This window comes from Anguilla anguilla, chromosome 11, assembly GCF_013347855.1.
Source record: "Anguilla anguilla isolate fAngAng1 chromosome 11, fAngAng1.pri, whole genome shotgun sequence".
Taxonomy (NCBI): domain Eukaryota; kingdom Metazoa; phylum Chordata; class Actinopteri; order Anguilliformes; family Anguillidae; genus Anguilla; species Anguilla anguilla.
This window is the reverse complement of record NC_049211.1, coordinates 34,377,535-34,391,847: the sequence shown is the minus strand read 5'-3', so window position 1 is coordinate 34,391,847 and position 14,313 is coordinate 34,377,535. Positions and strand designations below refer to the sequence as shown.

The 14,313-nt window shown below is 45.0% G+C and overlaps 1 protein-coding gene across 3 annotated transcripts in view; it reads right to left on the bottom strand.

The window, feature by feature from the left end:
* Nucleotides 1-1,234: 1,234 nt before the first annotated feature.
* Nucleotides 1,235-14,313, bottom strand: part of ada (adenosine deaminase) — a 35,534-nt gene continuing 22,455 nt past the window's right edge. For 2 of the 3 annotated variants that reach the window (XM_035380843.1, XM_035380844.1), the window contains exons 6-11: nucleotides 14,187-14,311; nucleotides 6,160-6,231; nucleotides 4,965-5,066; nucleotides 3,743-3,810; nucleotides 2,848-2,977; nucleotides 1,235-2,287 (exon numbers count right to left, since the gene is read on the bottom strand). In XM_035380843.1, coding sequence (XP_035236734.1) covers nucleotides 2,183-2,287; nucleotides 2,848-2,977; nucleotides 3,743-3,810; nucleotides 4,965-5,066; nucleotides 6,160-6,231; nucleotides 14,187-14,311 — 602 coding nt within the window. In that variant the 3' untranslated portion in view covers nucleotides 1,235-2,182. Of the gene's footprint in view, nucleotides 2,288-2,847; nucleotides 2,978-3,742; nucleotides 4,375-4,964; nucleotides 5,067-6,159; nucleotides 6,232-14,186; nucleotides 14,312-14,313 lie in introns of those variants that run through there. The other variant, XR_004761366.1, reaches the window with a different exon arrangement.

Here is a 14,313-nt window from a genome sequence, read left to right as displayed (position 1 = left end):
CTTCTGTAATGATTTTAGAAAATTGAATGAAATTTCAAAGTTCGATGCCTACCCGATGCCCCGAATTGATGAACTAATTGAATGGCTGGGGACCGCCCGGTTTATCAGCACACTTGACCTGACAAAGGGTTATTGGCAGGTGTCCTTAGCTCCCGAGGCGCGGGAGAAAACTGCTTTTGCCACCCCTGACGGGCTGTTCCACTACAGGAAGCTGCCCTTTGGATTGCACGGGGCCCCACCCACCTTACAGAGGTTGATGGACCAGGTTCTCCGTCCCCATCGTGAGTATGCCGCGGCCTACCTTGACGATATTGTAATCCATGGGAACGAGTGGGAGATCCACCTAAACCAGGTGAATGCAGTTTTACAGGCCTTAAGGGGGGCGGGGCTAACAGCTAACCCAAAAAAATGTTGACTCGGCCTACGGGAGGCTGAGTACCTGGGGTACACGATCGGGAGGGGATGTGTAAAACCCCAGGTGAAGAAAGTGGAGGCGATCCGGGACTGACCACGCCCCCTCACCAAGAAGCAAGTATGCACGTTTGTGGGGTTGACGAGCTACTACCGAAGATTTGTTCCCAACTTTGCCTCCCGAGCCAGCCCCCTGACAGACCTGACCAGGAGCCATCTGCCCACCCAGGTGATATGGACCGAGGAGGCGGAGAAAGCCTTCCAGGACTTAAAGGGAGCACTGTGTTCTGGACCCGTGCTGGTGACCCCAAACTTCTCCAAACCACTGGTGGTGCAGACCGATGCGTCCGAAACAGGGGTGGGGGCCATCCTATCACAGCTACAAGAAGGTGAGGAACACTCTGTCGTATACATTAGCCGGAAGCTGTTACCGCGGGAGCAAAGATATTCCACGGTGGAGAAAGAATGTCTAGCGATCAAGTGGGCCCTGGAAACGCTGAAATATGACTTATTGGGACGGCACTTCACCCTCGTAACGGACCATGCACCACTGGTTTGGATGTCACGTAATAGGGACAGTAACGCCCGGGTCACCCGCTGGTTCCTATCCTTACAGCCCTTTGCGTTCTCTGTCATCCACAGATCAGGTGCAGCCCATGGAAATGCCGATGCCCTCTCCAGGAAGGATGCTCTAGGGAGCTGGACCGCCCCTCCCTCCCGGTCGGAGCTGAGGGGGGGGGGTGTGTGGCAGACGGCAGAGAGAGGTGAGGGGAGTGGTAATAGAGGGCAGATACGTTGCAGCCAGCTGGCTCCACCCCCGAGCCTTATATGGACTTCCTGCCCCAACGAGGCAATCCTGGACTTAATTAAGTCATTAAGTGCAGAGGGATAAAAGGGGAAGCGGAGTGCACAAACGGTGCAAAGTACCGTGAGGGAAACGCGTGTTGTGGAGAGTGAGTAAGAGCTAAAAATATCTGTGTGATTACCTGTTGTGACCCGGACTGTTTGACAAACCCCGCTGTGTACCGAACTGTTTCGGCTGAGGACCTGGTTTTTTTGGATATCCCTGGATTACGGAAAAGGACAACGAGAACGGATTGTGGACTTTGGATTGGTTGCTGAATTTCCCCTTCCCCTCCTTGTGTAACTTTTCCCTAAATAAATCCCCCTATTTCACTCCAGTCGTGTTTCGTGTGATTGTTTAGTTATCGAATTGGTGACGTGGAAACCCCACACCCGTGAGCCTGCCACAATATGCATATCCACAACAACAGATGACCATTGTAATAACTGTGTTTCAACTTTGGATTAGTTAATGGTTTGCAGTCCAGACTAATCAATGACTGATTCAATGGTTTACAACTAACTCTCATTGGCTTATACAATTCTTAAAAAAAAATTAAAATCAGTTAGGCCAGATTAAATGGAATTCTGTATAGTCCATTCAGATGCTTCTGTGTACAAGTCAAGCAGAATTTAACCAGAGATTTGTATTTGTATTTGCAGGAATGTTGGCAGTGGTTGGCACTGACCAACCATGTATGATGTATGTGTATGCTGACAGATTTGGTTGGTTGTAAATTTTTCCTTCACATCATTATGTATGAAGAAAACTTCTTGTGTCTCTCAGGCAGTCAGCCAGTAACGTTCTGTCTGGGAGGAGGGTGCGGAGGGCACAGTGGGATTCTGGGAAATGTAGTTTTCCACAAACAGGGGTTTGTTGCATATTCATTAAAAGTGTGGGGTATCTGTGCTGTTTTCAGCATCTCCTTCAGAATTTGGTATTCTCTAACATCCCGTAGGCCTCGTACAAAATGTTAAGAAGGTCCTTTTTCTCCTTCTCAGGCAAGAAGCTGGACCTTGCTGAATTTATGTTCTAAAAGAAAACAAAGCAACAGTCCCTTATCAATGCAAGATAATATAATTTCAGAATTACACTGTTACACTATACAGACTCACCAAGGAAATATACTAAATTAGGCATAAAAATGTGCAATACTGAAGCAGTTCTGGTTGACTAGCTTGCTCATGAGTAGAACAGCAAAGCTACAATTGGAAATAGATTCATCTTTCGAGCAAATGCAAATGGGTGCCAATCGGCCCACCCCCAGCCCCAGCTGTTGATCCGCCCACGTTTTAACAAATCAGCACTATATCGGTCCACGAGTGGCAAGGCTGCTCCCCAGCTAAGGTATTCTATGCATTCTATCACAGGCTGACAACTGAAGAACAGGTTTGCAACGAGCTGGAGGCCCGACGGTGGGCCGCTATGGGGCAGCGAGTGGCCGCCGCATTTCCTGGCTGGGTAGCCATGAGGTAATTTCCTGTAACCCTATGCTGCACTGATGCTCACATTTCAGATGGTGTTCAACACACGAGTTATAGCATGAGAGGAGATGGGAAAGGTGCATTGTGGGAAATTCTTTTTTTTTTTACCAGTCTTTTGAACTCCTCTTCAGTGAAGCCCATGTACTTCTTTGCTGTCCAGTAGTCCGTATGCAGTGTTGAGTTAAATATCATAGGGTCATCTGTGTTCAGGGAATAGTTGGCCTTATCCTCTCTAAACCTAGAAGAGCACAACACTTACTTTACTTCAGACATAATTATAATAATAGCCCTACTTTTATTTTATTTATATTATTTTTATTTATCCGTTATTTAACCAAGTTATTCTGACCAAACTTTAAAATCTCTTCTTTAAGAGTGACCTACGTAACTCAAACATAAAATGTATGAATTGACAAAAACATTGTTAAAGTTAAAAACCAAACAAAATGTTGTTTGTTAGGTTATCCTGATTTTTAATGGCCGTTTGTGCCTGCCTGGTGAAACCACACTGTGGTGCTCCTGAGAGATACGCTGATGTTCTCCACTTCTGTAAGTCACTTTGGATAAGAGCATCTGCTAAGTGACAGTTTTAATGTTACATAATGCAATGTAAAACACGAAATGGTTGAAATGTCAGTTTATTCACTGAGTATGGAAGTGCAGAACCTCGGGTGGTTACAGGTCATAAAGCAATCAAGAAGCACAAAGACAGTCCTGATGACAGGAACGATAATATACATTTTAAAAGGACCATAAGGGATGTGTTTTCCCTGCTTTGAGGTCGAAGTGCTAATGTTAACAGGTAGGGTCTGACTGAACATCTTCAAGGACAGTGAAATGGAGTTTATGAGCTGGGCTGGGAGTGTGTATGTGTGTGTGTGTGTGCGTGCGTGCGTGTGGGTGCATGTGTGTGCGCACGTGTGACAATGTGTGTGCGTACATATGGTTGCGGTTAAGTACTGTAATTAATGGTAGCTGAGTGCTGTCGAAGTTGAACACACACCTGATGAGAGGATGTTTAGTGAAATCTGGGTCGCATGCTCCTGTCAGTTTGCTAGAAATTGGACAAATCTGAAATCGCAAACACACTGTAAATGCACATAATACGCCACCTATCTCTTCGAGGCCTACCCAGGTGAAAATTAGCCTGTGACAAACCCTAGTGAATTATTGTGTATGAAACAAACATCTGTTATAAACTATAAATTGTCCCTATGGAATGCATGACTGACTGAGTGAAGGCAGTGATTAAATGAATTAAATTATACCTAAGGCAGAAAGCATAAAACCAAATCATTATCCCAACATAGTGGTTGTCATAAATGAGCTAAACAAGGAGGTTGCTGGTTTGAATCTGTTAGTTAAAATGTTTTCATTTTAACGTGAGAGACAAGACCTACTGCTGATAGTCTGGCTGCTATGTCCAGGGCTCCTGCAACTAACTGACAATGTTTCATTTATGTATTTATTTATTTATTAGAACAGAGAGCATTACATAGGTCTGGCCACCAGAGGGAGCTGTGCACCAGACTATCTCCCCCCCTTGTAATCAATATGGTGCACACGCCACATTAACAATCCAGGATCCAGTGCAGTTTCTTCACTGTAACTTGATGAGGCCTGTGCTGACGGCATCTACAGAACAGCGGGTGTCTCAGTTTTAGCGCAGGAGCCGTTATAGTTATGACACAGCGTATAAACATGCCTGGCTCTACGGCTGCTGGGGCGAAGGGCATTACCGCGCCTCCGCTGGTCACTGAGGTCAGGCCTCCTTCACAAACTGGTGACCTTTGACCCATGAGAAATTCCAGCCCTCCGTAAAAGATTCCTAGCAGAACTCTATCTGTCTTTTTTTTTTAACCCACAAACCCTCTGTGCACTGGAGCTTTCACAACTCAGTTTCTCGCTTTTCTAAAATATTAATGAAAAGAAATGCATATAAACTAGCCAGACCAGGGTCAAATACGCATTTGTTTTGGATTCAAATACTTTTCTACACTTTACTGATCTTGTCTGGTGTATTGGAACCAATGGAATACTCTCAAAAAGTGCAAACCCTGCCTTCTGGTCATATTGGCTGGCTCAATTACACCAGGCAAGATCAACAGAGCACAGAAAAGTATTTGAATCCAAAACGAACACGTATTTGACCCAGGTCTGCAACTAGCCACATTTTGTGTGAACAGAAGCAAAGAAGAACCATAGAGCGTTTCGTAAATACTTGCTTCAAAATGCATGTTGTCTTCAAGCAGCTGTTTGTAGAGTGCGTCATCCTCTATGGTGTGATAGCCGTGTCCGATCCTTTCCGCCTTTAGAACCTCCACTGCCTGGACACAAGCCACAGACGAGTCACATGTCTTTTCAGAGATACGACAAACGAATCCAGCTCACTGGGCAGTCAGTTTTTGTTGACTCGCATGTATGAGAGACATTCTTCATGTTATAATCATAAGCCACAGTAGCAGCTAAACCATAAAACGCAGAACTGCATTGCAGGAGACTGCAGGAGACTGCATTATTCACTGTGGAATAGATTATTTTCACAAGGATGCACTTTGAATGAGTTATTATATAATGACTATTTATATAATTGTAAATAGTCAATTGTCATGAGCCCAGGTCTTTCTTTATAAAGTGGTTGTGTTCCCCGGGGCTGCTGGTTGGCTCATTCGGTTAAGGCACCACACTGTAGTGTAGTGCCTGGTTGAGTCCAGTAGTCTAGGATCAAATCCGGTCTGTGCCAGTGCTGACTGTGGCCAGTAGCTCCAGAGGGAGATTTGCAGCTGGCAGTGGCAGTTGACAGTTAGTGACAGTTAGGGGTCCGCGTTTCATTGCTCTCTAGCGACTCCCACTGGTCCATCGGTCACATGCCAAAGTCACATATAAGACATGTGGCGGATGCCTACACTCTCCCAACAGCAGTGACGATCGTGCATGAACGAGGCTACAAATTGCCAAGTGGAAACTTCAAATGCGGGTGTGAATCGGACATGTTCAACCCCACACTTGAAGCCAGTTTTATTTAAACATGGTTGTGTTCCCAAGATTATAGCTACTTTTGTTGTGCTAACTCCACTAAATTTTATCCAAGGCAAAATATTAACATTTACAGTAATGACTCTAAAACTGAATGAGAAAAACTATGCTTACTCAAGGATCCCACACCTGCTTAGCTTGTTCAAGGGCTCTCCTTGTGATGTGGTATGAAAAGCCTATTGGCAAATTATTTGTAGTTGACACTTTTTTCTGTCTGTTCTGAGCAGCAATAAAGTGCGTTTGAACTCCTCAATATCAGTGTGAGTACTGTTGCCGTGCCACAGTGTGAGAAGCAGGAAGCTATCCAGCTCTCATTAAGACTGATTAGCTGATTAGTCCGTTGTTACCCGGGTAAAGGAAATCCTGTCAGAAGGAGCAGCTCACCTCTCTCACCACACAGGCCTGTCCCACCTCTCCAGCGTGCACAGTTCTGTGGATTCCACTTCTGACGGCTTCCTGTCAACGACATCACCCATCAAGCCAGCCAATCGGACAACAGGCTGTCGGTGCAATAACAACATCTGTGAAACGAGATGACTGGATTCCGGCATTACAAACTGCCGCCTAGTACCGCAAGCCTGTGTGTGTGAGTATGTGTGTGTGTATGTGACTATGTCTGCATGTGTGTGTTTGTGTGTGTGTGTGTGTGTGTGTGTGTGTGTTTGCGTTTGTGGTTTTGTGGACAGGAGCTCCTTCCTCAGTCCTTATAAAGTGAGGTTATGTGTTGTTCACAAAGCAGCGGTTCAGACATTAAAAAGGAGGCAAGGCTTTAAAGGGTTAAAGCAGCTAATTTATAGTATGTGTATGGGAGTACGTCTGCATGAGTGCATATGTGTGTATGTGTGCATGCATGCATATGTGTGTATATGAGTACGTCTGCATGCGTGCATATGTGTGTATGTGAGTATGTGTGCATGCATGCACATGTGTGTGTGAGTATGTGTACATGCGTTATTATTGTTACTTTTTTTGGTTCTCATGCAAAGTGTTTGTACACAAATTTTAGTATATATTTCTGTACTTTTTCTAATTTTACTTTCCATAAAACTATGCTTAGACCTTGTCATGTGATCGTTTGGGAGGAGTCGTGGAGGAGTCCATTCTACCTGCCATGTAAAATTGAGAGCATAATTGGCTGAATCTATCAGTTGTGAAATGGAACAGGCTATTGGCTGAATCTACCTCTCATGTGAAATTGTACAGACTTTTGGCTGCCTTGCCTTATTTTTGGAACACTATGATCCTCCGTCCGAATGCAGCAATAGCCAACTTGTGGATCTGCCAGCTATGCAGGGGATGTTGCTGCATGTTCAGAATTAGTTTGGTTTGTAACTTAAACGCTCACATCTTTATTGACAACAACTGAAAACAGATGTTCTAATCAGATGCAAAAAATACAGCTCATTCTTGGTAAGTTTGTGTACTTGTCAGTGTTCCTAGATGTTTTCTACTAAGAGAGATTTTGAGTCTCTCTTGAAGGTTCCACACCAATGTAGTGTAATACTCAAAAAGGAGAACTCAGAGAACAAAGAAGCGACGCAACACATTAACTGTGTGTTCCCACGTATGGAATACGTCAGTATATGGGTTTTTTTCTCACCTAAAATATTATTTTTTTGAGTGGATTCAGGTGGGCATAGAAACATAATGGTGCCACAGTCGCAGTGCTGGATAAATCCTCGTTCAAATTTGATGAAATTAACCCCCAAAATGAGTATTCGGCATTGTTTCATCAAAGCTACGTCTAGGCAGGTTTCAAATGTTATTATGGGTCTTTAGAGGTGTTCAAATATGATATATTGAGTAGTATATGCTTGTGGAAGAAAACAGTCTCCCTCCCCCTTCCCTCCCTCTCTACATCCTCTCCTTGCTCTCCCCTTGCCACTTCTGGCAGTAGCAGGTCGAAAAGATTGTAGGAAAAATTGTACAGTTTACTAATTCATTGATTGAAGTCCATTGATTGAATTTTAGTGAAATACTCCACCCCCTCCTCCAAAATATTCACTCAGACAACTTTTTTTCTTCCAAGGCATCCAAATGCTGAATCTTCTGGTTAGGTAATCCAAAATAAATTATTGTTGTAAAACAATTCAGTTCAGTATAAAGTCTCAAGAACTTTTTTCTGGTGTGTAACATACCCAGAGTTATGATTCGTTTACACAGATGAAACAATGCCTGTCCTTTTATGCAAGCCTAACAAGCTAGGCACCATTAGAAACTGGCTATTGGCTAAAATGCTTCTGAGTCATCACTATAACCACTTGCCACTGGCTGGCTATGTAATGGGGAGAATTTATGCTGCCCATGTCGAGTCATTACTTGCGCCTGGTGGGTCCCATTGACTATACTGAGGGACTGCTTGGCCAGTACTGTTCAGCAAACCTTGTAGGTGGGCTCATCTTGTTGCAGAAAGTCTAGCTGTACTCAGCTGGACCGTTTGTCCTAGGAGTATTGTTTGCGTTAGGCTACTTCCTTTTTTATTTTTCTTTCGTTTTGCGTCTGCGGTTCCAGGAGATTTCCCATGGGACCTTTCTGTTGAGTTTGCTCTCCATGCCTCAGTCTTCCTAGACCTTGTGGCCAGCTCACCTGTGTGAGTAGCTTTTAGTTCCCTATTCGGTCGCATCTGGTTCTCCGATATCCCGCGCCCTCACAATTAGAAAGAAACATTACATTACATTACATTACAGGCATTTGGCAGACGCTCTTATCCAGAGCGACGTACAACAAAGTGTATAACCATAACCAGGAACAAGTATGACGAAAACCCTAGAGAGAAGTACCGGTCCAAGTACAGGGAACAACCGCATAGTTCAACTTGGACCCTGATGGTTAAACTGATTAACACTAACAATGAGAACGGCAACAACGCAATCTATGGAAAAATAAAAATAAATAAAAATACAGGTAGTCGTTAAGACAGGCGCATCAGCTAAGTCACCTATGAAACAGCTGCCTAGTTACAACCCTAAGTTTAGTCATTTACAGGGGGGAAGGGAGGGATGGGGAGAGGTGCAGCCTGAAGAGGTGGGTCTTCAGTCGTCGTTTGAAATGGGTCACAGTCTCAGCTGTTCTGACCTCCACAGGGAGGTCATTTCACCATCGTGGGGCCAGAACAGACAGGAGACGTGTTCTGGAAGTGCAGGTGCGAAGAGGGGGAGGTGCTAGGCGTCCTGAGGTAGCAGAACGGAGGGATCTGGCTGGCATGTAGGGTTTGAATATCTTGTGGAGGTATGCTGGGGCTGATCCCTTGACTGCCTGGTATGCTAGGACCAATGTTTTAAATTTGATGCGAGCTATAACAGGCAGCCAGTGGAGGGTAGTGAGCAGTGGAGTTACGTGGGAGTGTCTGGGGAGGTTGAAGACCAGACGAGCCGCAGCATTCTGAATGAGCTGCAGGGGTCTGGTGGCAGATGCCGGTAGTCCAGCCAGAAGAGAGTTGCAGTAGTCCAGGCGGGATAGAACCATTGCTTGGACCAGGAGCTGGGTTGAGTAGGTGGTGAGAAAGGGGCGGATTCTGCGGATGTTGTATAGGAAAAATCTGCATGCCCGGGTTACTGCTGCAATGTTGTTGGAGAGGGACAGCCTGTTGTCCATCATCACTCCGAGATTCTTGGCGCAGGGTGATGATGTCACTATGGTGTCCCCTAAGGAAATGGAAAAGTCGAGGAGGGGAGAGGTTAGAGCAGGAATAAAGATTAGCTCCGTCTTTCCCGGGTTGAGCTTCAGGTGGTGATTGTCCATCCAGCTCTGTATGTCCCTCAGGCAAGCGGAGATGCGGGCAGGGACCTGTGTGTCCGATGGGGAGAAGGAGAGAAAGAGTTGCGTGTCGTCGGCATAGGAATGATAGGACAAGCCATGGGCAGATATTACAGGGCCAAGGGATCTGGTGTACATGGAGAAGAGAAGGGGACCAAGGACTGAGCCCTGGGGAACTCCGGTGGTGAGGGGACGGGGTGGTGATACCTTACCCGCCCAGGCAACCTGGAAGGAGCGGTCAGAGAGGTAGGACTCAATCCAGTCAAGGACTGTGCCGCGGATCCCTGTTGCTACCAGGGAGGACAGGAGGGTAGAGTGGTCCACAGTGTCAAATGCAGCGGAGAGGTCTAGAAGAATCAGGACAAAGGAGAGGGAGGCTGCTCGTGCGGCATGGAGTGACTCACTGACCGAGAGGAGTCCAGTCTCAGTCGAGTGGCCAGGCCTGAAGCCAGACTGGTGGGGATCAAGCAGGTTGTTCTCAGAGAAGAAAGCAGAGAGCTGGTTAGATGCAGCACGTTCAAGTGTTTTGGATAGGAAAGGGAGGAGAGATACCAGGCGTAGTTCTGAATGACTGAAGGATCTAGTGTGGGTTTCTTCAGCAGCGGGGTGATGTGGGCCTTCTTGAAGGATGAGGGGAAACATCCAGAAGATAGGGATGAGTTCACAAGGGTTTTACATTTATTGGTTTGGCTGATACCCAGGGAACCGATGGACCCTACGTTCTTACGCATTAACCACTTAAGCTAGATAATTACCGAAACATTCCTTAGAGAGCACAAACAGAGCAACCAGCATATCGCCTGCACCTGCAATCTGCAGCCACCCGGTTACCCGGAAGCATACACTCCACTTCATAGTGCTATCTCAACAAGAACCATACACTCCACTTCATAGTGCTATCTCAACAAGAACCATACACTCCACTTCATAGTGCTATCTCGACCAGAACCATACACTCCACTTCATAGTGCTATCTCTGCAAGAACCAAGCACACCACTCCGCAATGCTAAGTCTGCAAGAACCACACGCACCCCTCCATACTACTAACTCTGAAAGAACCACACACACCACTCCACAGTGCTAACTCTGAAAGAATCACACACACCACTCCACACTGCTAACTCTGAAAGAACCACACACACCACTCCACAGTGCTAACTCTGAAAGTACCACGCACACCACTCCACACTGCTAACTCTGCAAGAACCACACACACCACTCCACACTACTAATTCTGCAAGAACCACACACACCAGTCCACAGTGCTAACTCCTCAAGAACCCTACAGACCACTCAACACTGGTAACCCCTCATCGAGAAGATGAAAACAAGAAAAGAACTAATCTTTTCCTGGTGGTGAAATGTCAAAAGGGCTGCTGTACTGCTCAGTCCTATACCTGACATTCCAGGCTAGTTTTGCAATAATGCTAAATGCTAATAAAGATTATCTCAGCTTTATCTGGAGACATAGTAGAGCAAAGGGAAGTCCCCTCCCCCCTACATGTATCTGCAATTGAACGGGGTCAGTGGAACTGGGGGGATGGGGAGTATCTGCTCATCATGCTCTGATATGTGTAGAGAATTGCATTAGCAAACAGTCTGATTTACTCTATGCAGAAAATTTACAGTATTCCATTTTATTGCCACTAATCTAATTTCATAAATAGTTAGCACATTTTTTGAGTTATCTTTGGAAAGAAGAAAATCAATATATGGCAGTTCAGGCTTGGATACAGCCCTAAAGACAATAACAAGCCTACATCTAAACCAACATAAACAGTTTGAATAAAGTTCACACAGACAAACACACTATGCTATTGCAAGAAATGGTATTTCACATTTTTCTAGGAATTGTTTCTTCATCTCCATGTACTTGTTGTCTTTTTTGTTTTTATTTTTGTTTTATATTAGCAAAGTAGTCAGTTGTATTGATAATTTCATGACTCACCCTGTGCCGAAGAAGGAGGAGAGCTTCTGGTTGGGGCATGTCAGTCAACATTGGGCAGCGCATTGCAATTTTAGTGCAGCTCACTGCAATTTTTGTCTGTCTAGTTTGGGACTGGCACCTTCGTGCCCCCTTGCTCAGACCAGGTCTATGTTGCAAATCGCAGCATGGCGTATGGCAGAACGCTAATTTTAGGACTTTCCCAAATTGATCATAGCCCACTCAACAGCCAATCACTGGTTTTAGTGGATCATATGCTGTCATATTTTACTTTGACATAATTCTCAAAAGCAGTAAAAATGTATTTACTTTATTGTTCATTGTCTTTTTAAAATCATATTTGAAATTCCCATATTTATTAGTATTTTTAATTGTTCCTGGCTGTTCTTACACTGCATTATGGTCCTTGGGGTTGTCACGGTACGGGTGCTGGGACCCAGGCGCAGAGTGGGAAAAAAACACGAAACTCAAAAAGGGGAAAATTAACAAAGACTTTACTAACAACAGGCAAACAAACAGGGAACAAACAAGGCCACAATGGGCAAAAACACAAAATCGAAATAAAACAGAAAACAAGAGGAACTCCCAAACACGGGCAGGGCAGAACACGGACAGGGCAGAACACGGGAGGGCAGAGAACAAGGAAAGGTCAAACAAAACACAGGCAGGTAGATATGGTAGAAACAAACAGATGTTGGGAACACACACAAGCAGGCAGGTACATGTTAGTCAGGAAACAAACACAAGCAGGTAGGTACATGTAAGTCAGGAAACAAACACAAGCAGGCAGGTACATGTAAGTCAGGAAACAAACACAAGGAACCAGCACCCGAGTCAAGGGGACAAAGAACTTAAATAGACAAGGGGTAACAAGACACAGGTGAACTCAAAAAACAATCAAACCAGAAGGAGGGGATAACAAGACAATTGAAAACAATCATACAATTAACAGGGGGGGAGCAGGACACAAAACAGAAGTGCCGCCATCTGGCGGCCCAACAGGGAAAACGCAGACAGGAACACCGGAACATGACAGGGGTAGTGTATTTAATTATTTGTCTTACACTGGTATGTAATGAGAAGAATGACAATAAACGCAATGATCTTTTAATTTTAATTGGCTGTAGTTTGAATGATAGCTACAGTACTGGTACGAATTACGGACGGACTCCATTTATAAACAGCATTGGCGATTAATGCAATATAAGCAATACACGTCAAAACCTGTGTTGATTTGGAACCAGGAAATAAATTATCAGAATAAGTGTAATTAAAACATGATGAAACAGAAACTCATCCAATCCCATTCAGCTCAGTTAAGCCATGCCATTGTTGTGAATTAATGATGGGCTCGTGTCTTATAATTTTTTTCTTTCATTTGAGCGATACCAAGCCATTTTACTGTAATGAATGGGATCACTGGCAGTGTATATTCCTCCCTGGTTTAACAAAACTTCACGATACTATTGTCATTATTTCTTACTTATAGCATAGCAGGTTTAAGCTATTTAGCTACAGGTTTAAGGGGAAATTAAAACTGGCCCATACTAAACATTTAGGCCATGTTCTATTTTATTTCTGACAGAAGAAAATTCAAACAAATTGAACAAATTTATTTTATTTTGATATTCGTTCGAACTCAAAAGAACGTCTTGTGAGAAACATCCTATTAGTATATCCTTATCCTCTTCTTCCATTGCAGCTGTAGACTACAGAAATGGGAATTGAGCCCTGTGCACCTGCACGGCTCTTAAGGGGGATGAAAACAAAGGATTGTGTAGGGTTGTTAATAAACAATCCTACACAACTTAATCGATTTGGCTCAATTTTCAAAAGGTTCCTGGGCTGGTTGAACAGGGAAAAGAGAGACCATTACAGCACAGTGTGGTGTTGGTGGGCCAGTATATGGTGCTCCTTCCTCTGGTCCAAGCGGAAAAACTCCTGCACCTCCACTGTGTGGAGTGATACTGTGCTGTAGGAAGTGGCATCTTTCAGCCAACAGGTCAAACCATGGTGCTGACATACCACGTTCCTTTAGAATCCCATCGTCCTTACAGCAGAGTGCTGTTAAAATGTGGTCTTTATAACCAGGTCATCTCACCATTTCCCCAGTCACACTGGCTAAACATACCCTCCCTCTCAGATCTAGGGCATGTGTGGTGACAGTCACAGACATCCAATCTCCGCCCCCTCTTCCCCACACGACACGTGGCAATGCCTGCCCAAGCACAGCCATGCCAGGCCACACCCTCGCCCTTCCACATGTCTGAACACACTCCCTGGACAGAGACTTCATCCACGCTGTGGTCAGAGTTTGGAACCGTCACCTGGAGCATGTTGCTGATAATATTATTGACACCGGGCCTTCAGGCCTTCAAATGCCAAGTGCATGGGCACCACCTGACCTCTCTACTCTACTGAGCAGAGCCACGTGGGCCATAGTCTACCCTGAGCTACATTGAGCCATATGATTGGCAAGTTGGATTTGATATTGTTCACAACCGTACTCAATCTAAAATGGCGCAAAATGGCTGCCATACATCCCCCAGATGTGAGACATATTGACAGTAGCTGAGGCGAGCAGTAAAGCCCTCGAACACTACTAAGTGCTTTGAGCCCCTTAAAAGTGTGAAAGGAGCTATAGAAATCGGTTTAGATATAACTATTGTTGGCTGTTCCCAGGTCAGTAGTCGAGCGAGTGGCTCTTACCTCGTAGGCCTTCTTGTGCCCGGAGTCAGCTTTGCAGTTGAGCGACTCGTCCCCCGCCAGGTCGATTGCGACCACCCCGTCGTCACGGTACTTCTTGCACAGGTCCACGATATCCATGGACCAGGCT